This window comes from Moschus berezovskii, chromosome 2 (assembly GCF_049115385.1).
Source record: "Moschus berezovskii isolate FMDL1 chromosome 2, NW_MosBer_1.0, whole genome shotgun sequence".
In the NCBI taxonomy this organism is placed as follows: domain Eukaryota; kingdom Metazoa; phylum Chordata; class Mammalia; order Artiodactyla; family Moschidae; genus Moschus; species Moschus berezovskii.
The window spans coordinates 113,045,056-113,067,817 of NC_142461.1; the positions used below are offsets into that span (position 1 = coordinate 113,045,056).

Here is a 22,762-nt window from a genome sequence, read left to right on the forward strand (position 1 = left end):
TGGAGTCAGCCACTTTTCCAGCATATTTACTGAGAAGTAAAGTAGTTAATAAAATTCCAGAAGGAGGCTTATCAAGTTCATGAGAAATTATGTCTTAGCTTCAACTTTATTTTCCTAGACTGAATTGACCTGTTGCAAGAGCCATTTGCCTCAGCTCAATTATTTCCCATCTCTGTTACCCCAGTTCCTGATATTTTTACCTGGTGAATGACTCTTTTGTGTAAAAATGTTGTCTCCATAAGGACTCTGTCAAATGTACATTAGAGAGGAAAGGTAAGAGACTGTCACTTTGTACTGATTTGCACAGATTTGTTTATTTTCAAGTTATGAAGCACTGGGATTGGGAACCCGTTAGAGATCACTTACCATGGGGAACTGAGGTCCAGGCAACTTCATGATGGAGATGCTATTAGACCAAAGACAGAACTACTGAAACCAGGGACAACAAAATAAGGTTGTAAGGTGGGGTTGCCAAAGTAAGGGGCTTGGCAGGGATAGTAAGTCAAGTGGATCATGAGCTGGAGTTGCCAGGCAGGTTGGAGGGTGGGCCTGGGAGCCAACACCAAGGAAAGAAGGTTCCACCCAAAGCTAGCAGGTTCAAGAAGGACCTAGAGCCAAGTCTGACCTGTGTTCTAGAGGTAGACTAGAATGGGCCTCAGTGTACGGATTGTAGGGACCTAGAGGTCTTTGGGTCCAGCATTCCATCGATGTAGTGATGCCTGCTACGGCTTCACCAACAGGTAGGTTTTCAGCCCCTGTTTCATCACTCATGGTTAGACATTTCTAATTGCCATTTATTTCTTATCCTGATCCCCTTAGTGGTTTGACTATACTGTCCTAGTTTCTGCATGTATGGGATTTGAAGGCTGTGACTGTAAGGTTATCCTCAAGATCCTACTGTCCCTCTTTCAGCAGAAGAAGCCACTGGTGTGCAATTTTCAGAAGTATATCCATAACAAACTAGTCCTCAAAATACTAGTCCCCAAATGCTAAAAAAATAGCACATTGCCAAGCTAGGTAGCACCATTTTGGATCAGTAGCAGGTAAAATTATGAAAAAATGGGACCGATTTTATGTGTGGCTTGTAATTGCCCCAAAGACATGTCCAAAAGAACTGCCACTATGGATGTCCATGAGAAACAGAGAGCACCCCTAGTTTTCCACACGCTCTTTCTGTTCCCCACACAGCCATTTGCCATACGTTAATTCACCTTCATTATAATCTTTTACCGTCCAGTTTTCTTGCTTTCTTTGCCCTCTTTATTTTTCTCATTTCGCCTCTGCCTTTGTAAGATTGGTTTAGACTTTCTGGTGATTATTAGGTTAAGGAGGCAACTGACCCCTTCCCGGAAAGCTGGACCTGTAAAATTACAGATACAGTTTATGGAGCATCACTTTGAAATGTCAGAGACAAGCTAGTTCTGGCAACAGAGTTATGAGATAATCTAAGCAAGTTCTTAGATGGCTGAGTTTATGCCAAGTGGAATATTGCTTGGCCCTAGGTGATGTTTAAAGAAAATCCATAAGCAGCTATAAGTACAGAACAATATAAGTCATAACTTATATTGTTATTTCTTTTTGCTGGATTCTTGTTTAGCTTCAAAGGTTCCATGAGTTGTTTACAAGCTGACAAACTGCCCTGGAAGCCTGGGCCAGCCACTGTTGTAATTATCATTATGATTTTGGTAACCTCACTTCTTGTGCATTTTCCCCCCTGGTAGTATTCTCTGATGGATCTGCTCTCTAAAATGGTGGTGGGACAGCCCCACTTTGTACGCTGCATCAAGCCCAATGATGACCGAACGGCCCTGAAGTTCTCCACAGACAAAGTGCGGGCCCAGCTCCGCTCCACGGGCATCCTAGAGACAGTCAGCATCCGCCAGCAGGGGTATTCTCACCGCATCCTCTTCGAGGAGTTTGTGAAAAGGTCAGGCTGGTATTTTGGGAAATACATTATATTAAACACAACTCTGCCAAATCCATATTGTCCCCTGGGATCATCCCCAGCCCTCTTGCCTCCAAACACTGATTGGCTAGTTTGTTGTTTAGTTGTTAAGTCATGTTTGATTCTTTTGCAACCCCTGGACTCTGCCAGGCTCCTCTGTCCATGGGATTTCCCATGCAAGACTACTAGAGTGGGTTGCCATTTCCTATTCCAGGAGATATTCCCAACCTAGAGATGGAGTCATCGTCTCCTGCATTGGCAGGTGGATTCTTTACCACTGAGCCACCAGGGAAGACTTTCCAGCTGCCATTTACTTGCTTAAATATTGTTTCTGTTGTACTCCAACTGAATTGCAGTCATCTGGAAGACAAGTTAAGCTCCCTTCTGATCAGTTCAGTTCAGTCACTCAGTTATGTCCAACTCTTTGCAACCCTATAGACTGCAGCACGCCAGGCTTCCTTGTCCAACACCAACTCCCGGAGCTTGCTCAAACTCATGTCCATCAAGTCAGTGATGCCATCCGACCATCTCATCTTCTGTCATCCCCTTCTCCTGCCTTCCATCTTTCCCAACATCAGGGTCTTTTGCAATGAGTCAGTTCTTCGCATCAGGTAGCCAAAGTATGGGAGGTTCTACTTCATCATTGGTCCTTCCAATGAATATTCAGGACTGATTTCCTTTAGGATTGACTGGTTTGATCTCCTTGCAGTCCAAGGGAGTCTGAAGAGTCTTCTCCAACACCACAGATCAAAAACATCAATTCTTTGGTGCTCAGCTTTCTTTATAGTCCAACTGTCACATCCATACATGACTACCAGAAAAACCATAGCTTTGACTAGATGGACCTTTATTGGCAAAGTAATGTCTCTGCTTTTTAATATACTGTCTAGGTTTGTCACAGCTTTTCTCCCAAGGAGTCACCGCCTTTTGATTTCATGGCTGCAGTCATCATCTGCAGTCATTTTGGAGCCCACAATTTTGATTTAAAGTCTGTTATTGTTTCCATTGTTTCCCCATCTATTTTCCATGAAATGATGGGAGTGGATGCCATGATCTTAGTTGTCTGAATGTTGAGTTTTGAGGCAGTTCTTTCATTCTCCTCTTTCACTTTCATCAAGAGGCTCTTCAGTTCCTCTTTACTTTCTGCCATAAGGGTGGTGACATCTGCATATCTGAGGTTATTGATATTTCTCCTGGCAATCTTGATTCCAGCTGTGCTTCATCCAGCCTGGCATTTTCCATGATGTACTCTGCATATAAGTTAAATAATCAGGGTGACAATACACAGCTTTGATGTACTCCTTTCCCAATTTGGAACCAGTCTGTTGTTCCATGTCTGGTTCTAACTGTTGCTTCTTGACCTGCATACATTATTTCTCAGGAGGCAGGTAAAGTGGTCTGCCTGGCTCTTTGTGACCCCATGGACTATAGCCTGCCAGGCTCCTCTGTCCATTGGATTTTCCAGGCAAGAATACTTTAGTTGGGTACCATGCCCTCTTCCGCAGGATCTTCCTGACCCAGGGATCGAATCTGGGTCACCTGCATTCCAGGCAGATTCTTTACTGTCTGAGCCACTAGGGAAGCCCCCCTTCTGATCACATCTGAAAAATACAAATGTCTATAGGTATTTTTGTGTTACAGATAAACACATATATAGTATGTGTTATGTATAAACATATATATATAAACCTTAGGTTTCAAAATCTCCAGATTTTTTTTGCTGTAATGGAAGTATTCTTCCATGAATGGCTCAAGATTCTGCCAAATGTAAATGCATACAACTCCCACTCCTCTCTCAGGATCTGGCATGATTTAATATGATAGCTAACATCTACATAGCACCTAAAATATCCCAAGTGTAAGTAATCTCCTTTGATCCATACAGCAGCCCCATAAGCTAGGCTTTATTATTATCCCCATTTTACAGATGAGGGAATTGAAGCACAGAAGTAAAGTAAGTGATTTTACCAAAGTCTAATGCTAATAAATGATAGGACCAAAACTTGAACCCAGGGAGTCTGGCTATAACAGTCACAGTTTTAATCTCTTCAGTCTTCTCCATTCAATAAAAGTTTGTTGCAGAAATTGCTGTAGAACTTTCTAAACCCAGAAACTGCCTTTACCTGAGTGAAATGTTGCTCTTTTCTGAACAGCTGCCATAGGTGTGTCTTACATATACATACAGGTAGAATTTTCACAAAACTTTCTGTGAAGAAATAAGAATAACAACAACAGAGAATCTCTGAGAAGCACTATTATCTAAGAATATCCAGAGAGGAAAATTTAAATTCATTATAAAATCTGCTGCACCCCACCAACAATCTTTAGTTTCTCTTTACCACCATGCTGAAACTTCTGCCCAAGGTCATTTTTCCAACTTTTCCTCAGGGAAGAACGGATCCTAATATGGCAAGTCACTTCATTGGATCTTCCCAATGCCACTAAATTCCATGCAGATGAAAGGGCAAAAAGAGCTTTTGTCAATGAGAGCTGTTAAATTAAAAATAAGAATGAAATGGCTTTTTAAAAGAAAGTGTCTTTGAGCCTCTTCTTCCATCCGAAATTTGGAGGTGGAACAAACAAAAAAAAGATGATTTTAGCTCATGAATGTGACTAGTCACATATTTTTAGCTACCAAGAGTTGAATACATAAAAAATATTTAAGAAAGCAGGTCAAATGCTAAACAGATTGGCACTTCTTTGTTCGTAATCAGAAAGCCAGTAGGCAAGTATGAACAGGAGTTTCAAAATGTCAGTAAATCTGAAGGTATCAGAGATTTCTGAGCCAGCAAGTTAATTGGTATTTTGATCCTTTTGAGCAACTTAACAACAAAATGGATGAGTTAGCAGTTTCCCCCCTTGATGTTATTCAACAAATAGGTGCACCTCTTATCTTCCTGTTCAGGAGTGCTGTTTTGTAAACTCTTAGCAGGAAATATGCAGACAAAACAATCAAAGGCAGGGCTTATCAGGTGGCAGTAAATAAAAGATAAAGGCTTGTTTAGTGTTACTCTTTACCTTTTGTGTTTTCTGGCACTCAGGACTGAAATCCTGACTTGCACACACCTGAAAGGCAGTGCTTTGAGGATTATGTTGTCTGGTTGGAAAATGAGGAAGGACTTCCCCAAGTCATCCATGTCTGCAGACTTGGCCAAAGTTAAAATGTTTCCTTGCCTCATCATCCTTGAATTTTCTGGCAAAATGACTTAGAAATGCCCTCCCAGTTTTCTACTCAGGGAGCCTTCAAGAAAAGTGCTATTTTCAACACCCTCTCAACAGTGGTGCCAAGTGGGTTGGAAGCATTCATCTATTCTCAGGTAGGCATGAAAAAGGCCACCTGACAGTGCTGGTCAGGTAGCTGAAACCTCCTAGAAATCCTACTGTTGAGCTATCACAGGAAATAACTATGAATGCTCTTTGGCTTCATGGTCAATGGACTCTGAAGTATGGTCCAGCAGAAGGTCTGCTCTGAGACACGTGCATGATGCACATATTTGGATGTGTTCTGGCAAATGTCTAAAGGATAGTACAGCATATTCAGTTCAAAGTCTTATGGTTTGTTTACTAAACTATTGTTCAGTTCAGTTCAGTTCAGTCGCTCAGTCGTGTCCAACTCTCCGCAACCCCATGAATTACAGCACGCCAGGCCTCCCTGTCCATCACCAACTCCCGGAGTACACTCAAACCCATGTCCACAGAGTCGGTGATGCCATCCAGCCATCTCATTCTCCGTCGTCCCCTTCTCCTCCCGCCCCCAACCTTTCCCAGCATCAGAGTCTTTTCCAGTGAGTCAACTCGTCGCATGAGGTGGCCAAAGTATTGCAGTTTCAGCCTCAGCATCAGTCCCTCCAATGAACATCCAGGATTGATCTCCTTTAGAATGGACTGGTTGGATCTCCTTGCAGTATAAGGGACTCTCAAGAGTCTTCTCCAACACCACAGTTCAAAAGCATCGATTCTTCGGCGATCAGCTTTCTTCACAGTCCAACTCTCACATCCATACATGACCACAGGAAAAACCATAGCCTTGACTAGACGGACCTTGGTTGGCAAAGTAATGTCTCTGCTTTTTAATATACTATCAAGGTTGGTCATAGAAAATAGTATAATTTAGTGAGAAGATTGAAGTTCTAGTCTTCCCTTAGATATAGTATTTGTCAAGTAACCTAATATTTCCATAAAGGATGTTTCATCATCTGCATGATGAGAAGTCAGGAATACACAGAGTCCACATCCTAAAGATTTAAGAGATTACATGTGGATTCCTGGGCCTTAGCCTCTAAGTTTTCCAGAAAGGCCCACCTCTCCCGGTTGAGCTCACAGGAGGGAGAACTGCATCTCCCAGGACTCAATTCATAATAGTCGTTAAATCAGTGTCTGTGGAACAAAGTGAAACTTTTGCCATCTTCTCTCTCATCAGCAACTTCCACTTCCTCTCATGATTGCATGAGAAACACATGGTGCCCTGGAATCTTCTCCTTCTTCCTTCTATTCCTCTACTTCCTGCCCTTCAGAAAGCTAGGTGTAACCTCTGTCTTCTCACTCTCTTCAAACAGTCCATCAAAAGTCCTGTCAACTTTACCAGCTAAGGTTTATCAAAAAGATTCCTTTGGGAATTTCTTGATCCCTTCTCCCAAGGCTTTATTAATCTCCCATCCTTTCTCCCAAGGTCTTTTAATAATAATAGCAACAGCTTGAGATATAATTCATATATGATAAAATCACCTTTTAAAGTACACAATTCTATGCTTTTAGTATATTCATGAATTGTGCAACTGACTGCTATCTAATCTGAGCATCTTTTCATATACTTATTACTCATTTATAATATTTCCTTCAAAGAAATGTTTATTCAGATCCTTTACCCATTTAATTGTTGATTTTTATATATTCTGGATACTAGCCCTTGTCAGATATACTATTTGCAGTTTTCTTTTTCTTTGTAATTGTCTTTTCAATTCTTGATGGTATCTTTTCAAGCATTAAAATTTTTAAATTTTGATGAAGCCCAATTTTTCTGTTTTCTTTTGTTAGTCATGCTTTTGGGGTCATATCTAAGAAATTATTGCTTCAAGGTCATGAAGCTATATTCCTATGTTTTCTTCTAAGAATTTTATGGCTTTAGGCCTTATATTTAGATCAATAGTGCATTTTGAATTAATTATCTTGGGGATGGTCGTGGTCCCTGTCTCCTGTACAATGTCACGAACCTCCGTCCATAGTTCATCAGGCACTCTATCTATCAGATCTAGACGCTTAAATCTATTTCTTACTGCCACTGTAAAAAAACAAAATGGCTGTCTGAGGAGGCCTTACAAATAGCTGTGAAAAGAAGAGAAGCGAAAAGTAAAGGAGGAAAGGAAAGATATAAGCATCTGAATGCAGAGTTCCAAAGAATAGCAAGGAGAGATAAGAAAGCCTTCCTCAGCGATCAATGCAAAAAAAATAGAGGAAAACAACAGAATAGGAAAAACAAGAGATCTTTTCTTTTTCTTTTTTTTTTTTTGACTTGAAGGTATACTTTATTGGTCGTACACTGTTGTCTATATAAATATAGAAATAGAAAGTGGAAATATCATATATGCCTCCTTTTCCTGAAATCTGATATTGGGTTGGCCTACCTACTATCTGGATGTCAGTGTTTCATGTTTATAGCAAACTTATACATATTTGCACATATCCAGAACTTTCCAGAAACCATTATATAAACATTTATATTTATAGTATTAGTGTAGGGATTTAATTGGGCATATATCCCAATTGAGAGATGGAGTCTATATCTCCTCTGTTTGAATCTGACCTGGCCAGTGACTGCTTTGATCAATAGAGTACAGTGGAAGTGTGCAGTGTCTGGCATAGCCATTAAAATGAGTGGAAGTTTCCACCCTGATCTCCTGCTGCTGCTGCTAAGTCATTTCAGTCGTATCCAACTCTGTGTGACCCCACAGATGGCAGTCCACCAGGCTCCCCCGTCCCTGGGATTCTCCAGGCAAGAACACTGGAGTGGGTTGCCATTTCCTTCTCCAATGCATGAAAGTGAAAAGTGAAAGGGAAGTCGCTCAGTCGTGTCCAACTCTTAGCGACCCCATGAACTGCAGTCCACCAGGCTCCTCTGTCCATGGGATTTCCCAGGCAAGAGTACTGGAGTGGGGTTCAACAAGAGATCTTTTCAAGAAAATTAGAGATATCAAGGGAACATTTCATGCAAAGATGGGCTCGATAAAGGACAGAAATGATATGGACCTAAGAGAAGCAGAATATATTAAGAAGAGGTGGCAAGAATACACAGAAGAAATATACAAAAAAGATCTTCACAACCAAGATAATCACAATAACGTGATCACTCACCTGGAACCAGACATCTTGGAATGTGAAGTCAAGTGGGCCTTAGAGAGCATCACTATGAACAAAGCTAGTGCAGGTGATGGAATTCCAGTTATGCTATTTCAAATCCTGAAAGATGATGCTGTGAAAGTGCTGCACTCAATATGCCAGCAAATTTGGAAAACTCAGCAATGGCCACAGGACTGGAAAAGGTCAGTTTTCATTCCAATCCCAAAGAAAGGCAATGCCAAAGGATGCTCAAACTACCGCACAATTGCACTCATCTCACACGCTAGTAAAGTCATGCTCAAAATTCTCCAAGCTAGGCTTCAGCAATATATGAATCATGAACTTCCAGATGTTTAAGCTGGCTTTAGAAAAGGCAGAGGAACCAGAGATCAAATTGCCAACATCCGCTGGATTATGGAGAAAGCAAGAGAGTCCAGAAAAACATCTATTTCTGTTTCATTGACTATGCCAAGGCCTTTGACTGTGTGGATCACAATAAACTGTGGAACATTCTGAAAGAGATGGGAATCCCAGACCACCTGACCTGCCTCTTGAGAAACCTGTATGCAGGTCAGGAAGCAACAGTTAGAACTGGACATGGAACAACAGACTGTTTCGAAATAGGAAAAGGAGTATGTCAAGGTTGTATATTGTCACCCTGCTTATTTAACTTATATGCAGAATACATCATGAGGCACGCTGGGCTGGAAGAAGCACAAGCTGGAATCAAGATTGCTGGGAGAAATATCAATAACCTCAGATATGCAGATGACACCACCCTTATGGCAGAAAGTGAAGAGGAACTGAAAAGCCTCTTGATGAAAGTGAAAGAGGAGAGTGAAAAGCTTGGCTTGAAGCTCAACATTCAGAAAACGAAGATCATGGCATCTGGTCCCATCACTTCATGGGAAATAGATGGGAAAACAGTGGAAACAATGTCAGACTTTATTTTTTTGGGCTCCAAAATCACTGCACATGCTGATTGAGCCATGAAATTAAAAGACGCTTACTCCTTGGAAGGAAAGTTATGACCAACCTAGATAGCATATTAAAAAGCAGAGACATTACTTTGCCAACCAAGGTCCGTCTAGTCAAGGCTATGGTTTTTCCCGTGGTCATGTATGGATGTGAGAGTTGGACTGTGAAGAAAGCTGATCGCCGAAGAATTGATGCTTTTGAACTGTGGTGCTGGAGAAGACTCTTGAGAGTCCCTTGGACTGCAAGGAGATCCAACCAGTCCATTCTAGGGGAGATCAGTCCTGGGTGTTCATTGGAAGGACTGATGCTAAAGCTGAAACTGCAATACTTTGGCCACCTCATGGTGACGAGTTGACTCACTGGAAAAGACTCTGATGCTGGGAGCGATTTGGGGTAGGAGGAGACGGGGACGACAGAGAATGAGATGGCTGGATGGCATCACCGACTCAATGGACATGAGTTTGAGTGAACTCTGGGAGTTGGTGATGGACAGGGAGGCCTGGCGTGCTGTGGTTCATGGGGTTGCTAAGAGCTGGACACGACTGAGCGACTGAACTGAACTGAACTGAACTGATGTATGGTGTGAGGTACATATAGATTCAGCTACGTTCATTTATATTATACATGGATATCAAGCTTTCCTAGCACTATTTGTTGAAAAGACTGTTCTTTCTCCTGTTAAATTGTCTTGGCTTTCTTGTTAAAAATCAATTGACCATAAATTGGTCATAAATTATTTCTGAATTATCAATTCTAGTCCATTGATCAAAATCTATTTCAAACCTCTTGAAGCTCTTTTGTCTACCCTTTTGACTTAGCTTCCTAAATGGACATCCTACCTATTCTCATCTCCAAAGAGCCACCAGAATACAATTTTAACTAAAACTCTTATCTAATCATGTTGCTTCCTTGCTTAAAATCTTTAGTTGAAATGACCATTCAGACCTCACTGGATGAGCCTCAGGCTCTCAGCCTGATAGGGGGAAATCTCCCTGATCTGAACCCCACCCACCTTTCCAATCTCTTCTCTCTTGTCTTCCCACCTCTCAGCTCATACTTCTGCAAAATCCAGACTACTTAGAGTTTCATAAACACCCCATGTTGTTCTATACTTCTGTGCTTTTGGTCATGTTATGTTCATACTATGTTGCCTGCATGCCCCTTTTCCAAATTCTTGGTCAATTAACTTAAACAGGCTGCTGCTGCTGCTGCTGCTAAGTCACTTCAGTCGTGTCCGACTCTGTGTGACCCCATAGACGGAAGCCCACCAGGCTCCCCCGTCCCTGGGATTCTCCAGGCAAGAACACTGGAGTGGGTTGCCATTTCCTTCTCCAACGTGTGAAAGTGAAGTCGCTCAGTCGTGTCCGACCTTTAGCGACCCCACGGACTGCAGCCTACCAGGCTCCTCCATCCATGGGATTTTCTAGGCAAGAGTACTGGAGTGGCTTGCCATTGCCTTCTCCGTTTCAATTCAGTTCAGTCACTCAGTCATGTCCAACTCTTTGTGACCCCATGGACTGGAGCATGCCAGACCTCCCTGTCCATCACCAACTCCCAAAGTTTACTCAAACTCTTATCCACTGAGTAGGTGATGCCATCCAACCATCTTATCCTCTGTCATCCCCTTCTCTTCCCACCTTCAATCTTTCCCAGCTTCAGGGTCTTTTCAAATGAGTCAGTTCTTCTCATCAGGTGGCCAAAGGATTGTAGTTTCAGCTTCAACGTCAGTCCTTCCAATGAATATTCAAGACTGATTTCCTTTAGGATGGACTGGTTGAATCTCCTTGCTGTCCAAGGGACTCTCAAGATTCTTAAGTCTTCTCAACACCAACTTCAAAAGCATCAGTTCTTTGGTGCTCAGCTTTCTTTATAGTCCAACTCTCACATCTATATATGACTACTGGAAAAACCATAGCTATGATTAGATGGACCTTTGTGGGCAAAGTAATGTCTCTGCTTTTTAATATGCTGTCTAGGTTGGTCATAACTTTTCTTCCAAGGATCAAATGTCTTTTAATTTCATGGCTGCAGTCACCATCTGCAGTGATTCTGGAGCCCCCAGAAATAAAGTCTGTCACTGTTTCCATTGTTTCCCCATCTATTTGCCATAAAGTGATGGGACCAGATGCCATGATCTTAGTTTTCTGAATGTTGAGTTTTAGGCCAAATTTTTCCCTCTCCTCTTCACTTTCATGAAGAGGCTCTTCAGTTCCTCTTCACTTTCTGCCATAAGGGTGGTATCATCTGCATATCTGAGGTTATTGCTATTTCTCCTCGCAAACTTGATTCCAACTTGTGCTTCTTCCAGCCCAGCGTTCCTCATGATGTACTCTGCATATAAGTTAAATAAGCAGGGTGACAATATACAGCCTTGATGTACTCCTTTCCCGATTTGGAACCAGTCTGTTTTTCCATGTCTGGTTCTAACTATTGCTTCTTGACCTGCATACAGATTTCTCAGGAGGCAGGTAAGGTGGTCTGGTATTCCCATCTCTTTAAGAGTTTCCCTCAGTTTATTGTGATCCACACAGACAAAGGTTTGGCGTAGTCAATAAAGCAGAAGTAGATATTTTTCTGGAATTCTCTTGCTTTTTCGATGATCCAACAGATATTGCCAATTTGATCTCTGGTTCCTCTGCCTTTTCTAAATCTGAATATCTGGAAGGTCACAGTTCACATAGTGTTGAAGCCTGGCTTGGAGAATTTTGAGCATTACTTTGCTAGCGTGTGAGATGAATGCAATTGTGCAATAGTTTGAGCATTCTTTGGCATTGCCTTTCTTTGGGATTGGAATGAAAACTGACCTTGTCCAGTCCTGTGGCCACTGCTGAGTTTTCCAAATTTGCTGGCATATTGAGTGCAGCACTTTCACAACATCATCTTTTTGCATTTGAAATAGCTCAACTGGAATTCCATCACCTCCACTAACTTTGTTCATAGTGATGCTTCCTAAGGCCCACTTGATTTCTCACTCCAAGATGTCTGGCTCTAGGTGAGTGATCACACCATCATGATTATCTGGGTCATGAAGATCTTTTTTGTATAGTTCTGTGTATTCTTACCACCTCTTCTTAATATCTTCTGCTTCTGTTAGGTCCATACCATTTCTGTCCTTTATTTTGCCTATCTTTGCATGAAATATTCCCTTGGTGTCTCTAATTTTCTTGAAGAGTTCTCTAGTCCTTCCCATTCTATCGTTTTCCTCTATTTCTTTGCATTGATCACCGGAAGGCTTTCTTATCTCTCCTTGCTATTCTTTGGAACTCTTCATTCAAAGGGGTATATCTTTCTTTTTCTCCTTTGCATTTTGCTTCTCTTCTTTTCACAGCTATTTGTTTGGCCTCCTCAGACAACCATTTTGCCTTTTTGCACTTCTTTTCCTTGGGGATGGTCTTGATCCCTAACTCCTGTACAATGTCAGGAACCTCCATCCATAGTTCTTCAGGCACTCTATTAGATCTAATTCCTTGAATCTATTTCTTCCTTCCACTGTATAATTGTAAAAGATTTGATTTAAGTCATACCTGAATGGTTTAGTGGTTTTCCCTACTGTCTTCAATTTCAGTCTGACTTTGGTAAAAGGAGTTCATGGTCTGTGCCACTGTCAGCTCCTGGTCTTGTTTTTGCTGCCTTTATATAACCTCTCCATCTTTGGCTGCAAAGAATATAATCAGTCTGATTTCGATATTGACCATCTGGTGATGTCCATGTGTAGAGTCTTCTCTTGTGTTGTTGGAAGATGGTGTTTGCTAAGACCAGTGCGTTTTCTTGGCAAAACTCTATTAGCCTTTGCCCTGCTTCATTATGGACTCAAAGGCCAAATTTGCCTGTTTCTCCAGGTATCTGTTGACTTCCTACTTTTGCATTCTAGTGCCCTATAATGAAAAGGACATCTTTTTGGGTGTTAGTTCTAGAAGGTCTTGTTGGTCTTCATAGAGCCATTCAACTTCAACTTCTTCAGCATTCCTGGTTGGGGCATAGACTTTAATTACTGTGATACTGAATGGTTTGCCTTGGAAATGAACAGAGATCATTCTGTCATTTTTGAGACTGCATCCAAGTAATGCATTTCAAACTCTTTTTTTGACTATGATGGCTACTCCATTCCTTCTAAGGGATTCCTGCCCACCATAGTAGATATAATGGTCATCTGACCATTAAATTCACCCATTTCAGTCCATTTTAGTTCACCAATTCCTAAAATGTCAATGTTCACTCTTGCTATCACTTGTTTGACCACTTACAATTTGCCTTGTTTCATGGGCCTAACGTTCCAGGTTCCTATGCAATATTGCTCTTTACAGCATTGGACTTTACTTCCATCACCAGTCACATCCACAACTGGATGGTGTTGTTGCTTTAGCTCCGTCTCTTCATTCTTACTGGAGAATTTTCTCCACTGATCTCCAGTAGCATTTTAGGCACCTACTGACCAAAATCATTGCAGATGCTGATTGAAGCTATGAAATTAAAAGATGCTCACTCCTTGGAAGGAAAGTTATGACCAACCTACATAGCATATTAGAAAGCAGAGATATTACTTTGCCAACAAAGGTCTGTCTAGTCAAGGCTATGGTTTTTCTAGTGGTCATGTATGGATGTGAGAGTTGGACTGCGAAGAAAGCTGAGTGCCGAAGAATTGATGCTTTTGAACTGTGGTGTTGGAGAAGACTCTTGAGAGTCCCTTGGACTGCAAGGAGATCCAACCAGTCCATTCTAAAGGAGATCAGTCCTGGGTGTTCATTGGAAGGACTGATGCTAAAGCTGAAACTCCAATACTTTGGCCACCTCATGAGAAGAGTTGACTCATTGGAAAAGACTCTGATGCTGGGAGGGATTGGGGGGCAGGAGAAGGGGGTGACAGAGAATGAGATGGCTGGATGGCATCACTGACTCGATGGACATGAGTTTGAGTGAACTCCGGGAGTTGGTGATGGACAGGGAGGCCTGGCGTGCTGTGATTCATGGGGTCGCAAAGAGTCGGACACGACTGAGCAACTGAACTGAACTGAACTGACCTGAACTGACCTGGGGAGTTCATCTTTCAGTTTCCTTTTTTTTTTTTTTTCCTTTTCATACTGTTCATGGGGTTCTCAAGGCAAGAATACTGAAGTGGTTTTCCATTCCCTTCTCCAGTGGACCACATTTTGTCAGAACTCTCCACCATGACCCATCCATCTTGGGTGGCCCTACATGGCCTGGCTCATAGTTTCATTGAGTTAGATAAGACTGTGGTCCATGTGATCAGACTGGTTAGTTTTCTGTGATTGTTGTTTTCAGGTTAACCTGAAAGGTTAACCAGTCAAACTTCTGCTTATTCCTTCAGACTCTGAACAGGCATTATCTTCTCCTTGATCCTCCCAGGCTAGGTTTGGAGACTCTGTGATGAGCTTCATTAGTAGCACTTACTACATTGAGGTGGAAACTAGCTGCTGGTATCTTCCCTTGACATTAACCACCTGGGAGGCAGGGGTATTTTCCAGCTAAACTCATATCTGTACTGTCCAGCACTGTGCCCAATACAAATTAGGTGTTTAATAAATATTTATTGAATTGAAGCAAACTCTTATTCCTTCCTCTTCATCACTACCTTCTTTTACCATTTCTTGGTTGACTCTTTGGCCCTCGCAGTTTTAAAATGCATGACAGGAGCTGGCTTTGTTGAGGTTAAGTTTGGCTTGCATTGTAAAAAGTAGCATCTAGATTGTTAGAGCACAAGATTTCAGGTAAGTGCTAAGTAGCTCTTTTTCAAGAAAAGGTAAGAAACCATAATAAGTTAATAAAAAGTCTCTAACCCAGCTTGAATTATTAGAGTTTAATACATTAAAAAAGGTAACATTTAAACAAATTTGTCTTACTTCTCTCTACAATAAATACTGATTGATCTACATCCCCCTCTCCCAGCCACCGCCCCAAAGAAAAGACAAACTTCATAGGACAAGGAAGATTCTCTGTCTGGCTTCTGCCTGGCTTTCTAGCCTCTTTTCTAATCTTCTCACCTCTCGGCTCACATTCCAGAACAGAAAGAATCAGTTAGAGCTCCCTAACACAGCACAGCATATGCCCTATTAAGGCAATAGCCTGTGAAAGAAGACTGCTTACTTGGTGTATTAGTCAGGAATCTTTTAATAACAAGTGACTGAAGCTCAAATGAGTTGAAGCAAAATTTAAAAGGGGATGATATATTGGCTTACATAACTAGAAAGTTCAAAGATAAGTCTGGATCCAGGGCATCAAGCAATTTTACCAAGCCATTGTCTTTCTTTTCACCAACTTTGCTTTCCCTCTTTTGAGTTTTTTGTCAGGTAGGCAGTTCTTTGCCATGTGTTCACAAAGATGGTCCCTGGAAGCTTCTGTAGGAAGCATCCTAAAGGTTTAGCAACGTCAGCAGCAAGCAAGTTCCTGAGAATTCCCATTCAAGGAACACTCTTGCTGTCCCAGCTGGGTCACCTGCTGGTGTTTAATTGGTGGAGTCTTCAGCCAAGTGCCAGGGGATGGAAGTCAGCCCTATGTGAACCGTGGTCTGAGGGGCTCTGTTAAAGGAAGGAGAGGAGAAGGATGGATAGGCTAAAACAATAAGCATTCATTACCCCGTGTTTGACCATGCCCTATCTTAGAATCAACTATAACAGTGCAGAAAGGCCCACCCCAACCAAGAGAGCTAGAGGAGTTATTTTTTGCTTGTTTGTTTTACTTATTTTTTATTTATTTAACTGCACCTGGTGTTAGTTGCAGCATGTCGTGGCATGTGGGATCTAGCTCCCGGACCAGAGCTCAGACTCAGGCCCCCTTCATTGGAAGCATCGAGTCTTAGCCACTAGATCCATCAGGGAAGTCCCTGGAGGAGGTCTTTAGTTTATTCTAAGACGAATATAACTTCTGTTGATAATAACAATGTTAACACTGGAATGAGAACTATATACAGTCTACTAAGTTAAGCTAAGCATAGCCAGCTTTTTGTTTGGGAAGGTATTTGTTTTTTGAACCACAGCTCCACCATACAGCAGGTTTTTGATAACGTTTCCAGCTCTAATTAATCAAGGGATTAAAAAAAAACTCAATCTGTTCTGGCCTAGTTTGAGTTCATCTTCTAGCATTTTGGATACTTTTCTCCGATCTTCATCAGTATATGTCATGATAGTCTTGTCCCATGTGGCACTATGTTGGATGTCACTTTTCTTTGTCAGAGTCTCTCTCCTGACCTCTCTTTATGCTCTAAGAATAGTCTTTAGTAATTATTTTGCTCAAGAAAGCTGCTTCTTCCCTTTTATACTACAGAATTCTTGCTATGATTTAATATTTCCTTAACAAAGCCTTCTTTCTATTTCAGTTTTTACTCTGAGAGAGAAGAGCCATAAAAGCCTACACTGTGGACATCTCCAGAGTTGACCAATTGACTTTCTCAGATTCTAGAGCAATCCTTTGAGATCCAGATATTTTTTCCAGTGGATGGTCTGGAGCAACTCTAGGCATCCATACATGTTTGGAATTAACCTTGGTTTTCAAATCTTTCATATTTTGACTTTGATCCTTGACTTTGTACTCATTTTTAAAATCTCTAGTATCTTGTATTGTATGGTGACTGGCCCATGGTGTATATTTAATATTTCCCAGTTGAGGGACTCTATCAGTCAGCAATGCATTTGACAATGAATAACAAGCAAGCAAATATTTTTGGTGGCTTAACCCAGAGTTTCTCAGTCTCAGCATTGCTGACATTTTGGACCAGGTAATTCTTTGTTGCGGAAGGTATCCCTGTGCCTTATAAGATGTATAGCAGCATCCCTGGCTTGTACCTATTAAAATACCAATAGCTTGCATTCCAAGTAGTGACAATAAAACTTGTCTCCAAATATTGGCAAATGTCCCCTGGGGGGCAAAATTGCCCATACTGAGAACTAACTATTGCCAAAGAGATTTGTTTGTTCATTTGTTTCTCACAAAAGGAAATTAACATATTTTAATAATAGATTAGCTGTTCAGTGATGTCATCAGGGCCCTGAGTATCTTCTGACCTCCTTTCATTCCTTTTTACCATCTTTAGTGTATGGCTTAGTGTCTCATGGCCACAGTGTGGCTACTGCCTCTCCAGGCATTATGTCTGCATTCAAGGCTGGAAGAAAGGGAAGGGGCAGGATGAATGGCTAAGTCAGTCACATTTGCCCAGCTTTTATTAGGAAAGAAAACATTTTCCCAGAAACCATTTCACAAAACCTCTCATTGGCCTGAACTGAGTCAAATGACCATTTCTAGCTACAAAGATGGGCTTTGAAAGTGAGGAACAGGACTGGGGCTGGGCACATCATGACCCAGAGAAAAATCGGTTCTCTGTTAGGTAGGAAGAAGTGGGAGTGGAAATGGGTGAGCCACTAATAATGCTTGTCACAGAAAATAGATCTACTGTTTATTAATTGAATAAAGGAGTGGATGAATGACTAAGGGGCTGGATGAATTTGAATAAATAATTTCAGGTCTTCACAACCCACTCATGTCTTACTCCTTGCTACCTAGGTTCTTCCTCAGGATTGTAGCTTTAAAATTCAAAAGTGCAGAAGTGCCTGAGTAGAAAGTGGCAAGATATTGAGGACCATTTAATTCCATTGTCATGGAGAGGGATGTTTGCAGTTTTAAGCCTGCAGCAAATTCTTTTAGCTCTTGAATTGAATTATTCTCAATTACCCTGTGAAAACTTCACCTATGAGGACTAGGTCCTTGACATTTCCTTATAGAGGCCCAGGGTTAGTTCTAGCTCACCGGACAGGAGTTGAGAGAAAAATCAGGATCACAGAAGAATCCAGACATCTCAAGAAAGACTGAAATCCAAATTTCAGTTTTCAAAGAATAAAGCGGCTACTTTCTGGGCAGTTGGCAGTGAATAAGAAAACACAAATCCTCCAGGAGCTAGGATGGTGATTCACTGGTTTTTTTGTTTTTTCTTTTCACTTGGAATCACACAGGTGAGAACCTGACATGAAATAGATTGCAATATGCCATTTAGGTAAGCTAGTATATCTACAACTCAGTGAACAGCATTCTCAGTACATCAATCAATGCAAATTGATTTACATAGTTGTGAGGGACATGTTAAGAGAGAATACTTAAGGAGGATAATGGACTGCTTCAGCATTGTGAGTAAAACATGTTACATGCTTATGTGAACAGTCTCTGCATTTATATCACCTTCTAGGGGCAACAACTGTGTGGTAGCATTCTCTGGGAGAGATCTAGAATACCTGCTGTTCTTGTGTACTGTCATTCCCACCCTTGTTTTCTGTTTGAAAGACTGAGTTGCTTACTGGTCCCTAACTGTGTGTGTTGATGTGTTTTATGTAGGTGAGACTTTGGATGACTTCTTTTCTTTCTTAACTCTTATATTACCATTGTTACAACTTTGATTAATACAATCAACAAAAAGCATTCTAAAACTACCTTTCATAATATCATTAAAAGACTCTAAGAAATGGCCTGGTCCAACTCTTCCATTTCACAGATGAGAAGGCTGAGGCCAGAAAGATGAAGTAGCTTTCCCAAGGTCCCATCTCAAGAAAGTGGCAATATCAGTAACTTTCCAGGTTACTATAGACTGAAGAGGATTTCTGTGACCACCTCTGCATTCTCAGCATGGAGTATGGATTCAAATTCGCCTTGCTTGGCCTGACGATCCTTCCCAACTTGACTATAGATGATTCAGAATCCCAAAATTCATTCTTGTAAGGTCCTGCCTTTCTCATAAAGCCCACACTGCTGACAGCTGTCTCTTATCTATTCAGAAACATCATTTCTATAGCTGAAAGCTCTGCAAAATTCAGCCTAAATTCTATAGTAGTGATTTTAAATGTGTATACAAGAAGTAATATCAATCTCACTGCTCTCCAAAGATACTGAGTAGCAGCAGTAATAAACCCAGGCTGTCTGTCTTGCTTTCCTTGGTGTCTGCTCTGTGTGCAGCCTCATGAGCTAATTCAGTGATAGGGAGGAACCCATGTAGAAAAAGAAACACAGGGAACAGCTATGGAAATAGTATATAAAGAAATAATAAAGGAAAAACAGAAGAAAGATGCTATGAAGATGTTAGACAGTATCACTGCAGTAGAAAAGACTGCCACCCTAGATTTCTGGATTGGCTGCCCAGCTTATTCTATGAAAATCAGAGGCTAAATTAACTCTATGTTCCTGCTTGGAGATTCCTTAAAACAAATTTCCAGCGAACTGGCTTCTGTTGGATAATAACAATGAAGTAGCAGAAAGAAAAAAATAATGAAGAAAATAATGAACAAAGGGAAGAAGAGAAGGAGTTTGAAAGGAAACCTCCTGGCAGAGATGGCAAATGAGCGCCACTTCACTCTCCAGCCCCAGCTGCAGACGTGGCTTCTCAGTCAAGGCACATTTCCTTCCAAGCCCAGATGGGGCTTTGTAATTCCCTTTAATACAGTGCTCTTGCAAACCACTGCCCAGTCCATTAATTGATCTCTCAGTCATTCCTGTTCTAGTGTGTTCTGTTCACTTTATGGTACATATCAGCCCAACCCTAAAAACCATGTTTTAGGAATGACTCAGAGGAAAGATTGCTAGCTGCTTTGTCATAGACATTTGAGTTGGGGAGGAGAAAAAAAATGCATTTTTGTCAAAGAAAGGAAGAGAAGAAAGGGGAGAGGGGCATTTATTGACCACTTGCTTAAGGCAGGCTTCCTGTCAGTGCTTTACATATGCATCCTACATTTACCACTAGCCCCCCAAATAGATGAAATTATTCCAGTTTTACAGAAGAGGAAACTGGTTAAAGTCATCACATAGATAGTGTATGGTATAGTCAGGATGTGAAATGAGAATCAGTCTGGTTTCAAAGCCCATCCTTAAAATACTTAAATGACACAGTTGAACACATCCAAATAATCATTGCAAAGTCAGTAGAATTCAGGCAGAAAAAAAAAAATTAATAATTTTACTAGTGGTGAAATAGAATGATCCATTTAAATTTTAACTTTCTATTACAAATTAATTTGTGAATAAACTCAGACACAATCTCTAATTCCATTCTTTTTTCTTTAGAAAACCTCCCATTTAGAGCTTATGAGGAGACAGCAACAGCATTCAGAAACATTTATTAAGCACTTATTGTGTGCACCAAGTGCTATAGTAACACTGAATTAGAATTTACAATCTCAGGACTTCCACAGTCTAGTAACACAGATCAATGTGACTTTTTATCACAAGGCCAAATTTGAAGAATCTTCCTAAGGATATAATGGGTATAATGACTTTTTTTTGGTAGCAGATGGTGGCCAGCTGTTCTCTCTTTATTAAAGGCCAAACATGAAGGGAAAAAATTAAAATAAAAGGGACTTATGGTAAATATGGGAAAGAAGTTAATAAACTAAATCTGGATTTTTATACACACTAAAGGGAAGTGGGCAATTGGGGGTGATTATCAAATTATCCAGGCCAAAATAGCTCAGTTTCCTCTATTATCTACGTAATAGAAAATTATTTTTATGGATTGAATTGTTCAGATAATTGTCCTGTATTTTGGGTATCTGAGTAGACGGTCTGGGTGATCACTGATAGAAATTTAGGGTTCCTCAGGGGATATTTTAAAATATGAAAAGATACTCTTTTGCCATATGATTAAGAATGTTTCTACTTAGATAGAGGAGATATTAATCAAACCTGGTCAAATCAATATTTGACCAGGATTTGGGCCCATTGTAATTAAAGCATAGCAATTTTTACTTAATATTTGAAATTTAATTTTCAAATTGTAAAAATAGTATTTGAATACCGTTTCCTCTAAAATTTTAAAATACTGTATGTTAGACTAAAGTCTTTCTTTCTGCATCTCTAATTCGATTTCCCAGTGTCCGCATTATGTCCCCTCTCTAGAGTAGCCATTGCTATTTTCAGGGTAGTTTAATCCTTTCAGAATACACACACACACACACACACCAGGAGAAAAACGGATTGAGAAAAGAAAAACCCCTAAATTTTCAGCTTAACTTGGATCACACTTTATACCATTTGGCAACTTGCTCTCCTATTTAACAATAGGTATTAGAGATAAATCCATGGTGCTCTGACAGATTCCTTTTAACTTTATCATTGAATCTGTGACGTTTATTTAGCCATTCCTCTCCTCGTGGATATTGACATTGTGTCCAATTGTTTGCCAACAAGGCTCAATAAAGAATCCTAAATATTAAACATGTGTGAGAATGTCTTTAGGGTAGATTTTAAATGGTTACCCTTTCCAAGAAAAAACGATGTGCTCCAGAAGGTCATTTGGGCCTAAAAAACAAAAAAAGATGACAGCTATAGGAGCTAGTTTCTTTCCTCAGATAGACTGGATCACCTTAGGCAAGCCACATGACTTTCATAGGATACTGTTTCTCCAAATCAGTGATTTTTCAACTTTCTCCCACATGAGACTATCCTGGAGGGCTAATCTGTTCAAACACAGGTTGCTGAGCCCTAGAGTCTCTGCTTCAGTGGGGAGCTGTATGTGCAAGTTTCCAGGTGATAATGCTAGTAGGAGACTTCCAACTTACCCAAATGTAATAACAATAACCCAGGATTTGTGACAGTAGCAGTACTGGGTTAAAGATAGACATCAGTTCTGAAATCCCAGAAGTAGTTCTGCAGGCCAGGTGACAATTCAACATAGACTCTATTGGAAGGATTCTTAAAGGGTCATTCAATTCAAGTACATAGCTTAAAACTAGAATTTCTTTTACAGCGTGCTTGGCCTTGTCAGTCTGCTTCCTCCTGAATAGCTCTGGGTCTGAGAATTTACTCTCTGGCTCCTGAGAGTAAATGTTTTCAGATGTTTGATCACAACCATGTCCTTCCTAACCTTGACCAAAACCAGCCTTCAGGAGACTCCTATGCAGCCATCCGCGTTCTTCCCTCTGGATGTAAGAAAAATCAGCTTTGTTCTCCACTTAAGTCAGCTGTTACGGACCCCTGAGTCAGTGGTTCTCAAACTCTACTATGTATCAGAATCACCATAGGAGCTTGTTAAATAGAGATTTTGAGCCCTGACACAAAGATTCTGATTTGGTATCTGGAGTCTGGCCCAGGTATCCACATCTTTTATGAAATATCCACATAGATCTGATGAAGGTGGTCTGACAGTTTAAGGGACTGAGTTCAGGCCATACTATACCAAATTACTTCATGCGGCATATTTAATATTTTCAACTGAAGGAATTTGAGAAATGGTGTCTGTAAAAAGGACTTCCTGACCTTCCATGCACAGAACTGTCTTGTGTGAGATTTTTCTCTCACCACAGTTAAGAGTTTAGATTTTTCTTGCTCTTTCCCAGGTCTATAGTTCTTCCTTGCTGCTGCTGCTGCTGCTGCTGCTAAGTCACTTCAGTCGTGTCCGACTCTGTGCGACCCCATAGACGGCAGACGACCAGGCTCCGCCATCCCTGGGATTCTCCAGGCAAGAACACTGGAGTGGGTTGCCATTTCCTTCTCCAATGAGTGAAAGTGAAAAGTGAAAGTGAA

General features: G+C 40.9%; 1 protein-coding gene across 1 annotated transcript in view; it reads left to right on the forward strand.

Annotated features, from left to right (window-relative positions):
- Window positions 1–22,762, forward strand: part of LOC129538349 (myosin-IIIb) — a 134,104-nt gene that overhangs the window by 48,643 nt on the left and 62,699 nt on the right. Inside the window, exon 5 of the mRNA XM_055398473.2 lies at window positions 1,722–1,927. Coding sequence (XP_055254448.2) covers window positions 1,722–1,927 — 206 coding nt within the window. The remainder of the gene's footprint in view (window positions 1–1,721; window positions 1,928–22,762) is intronic.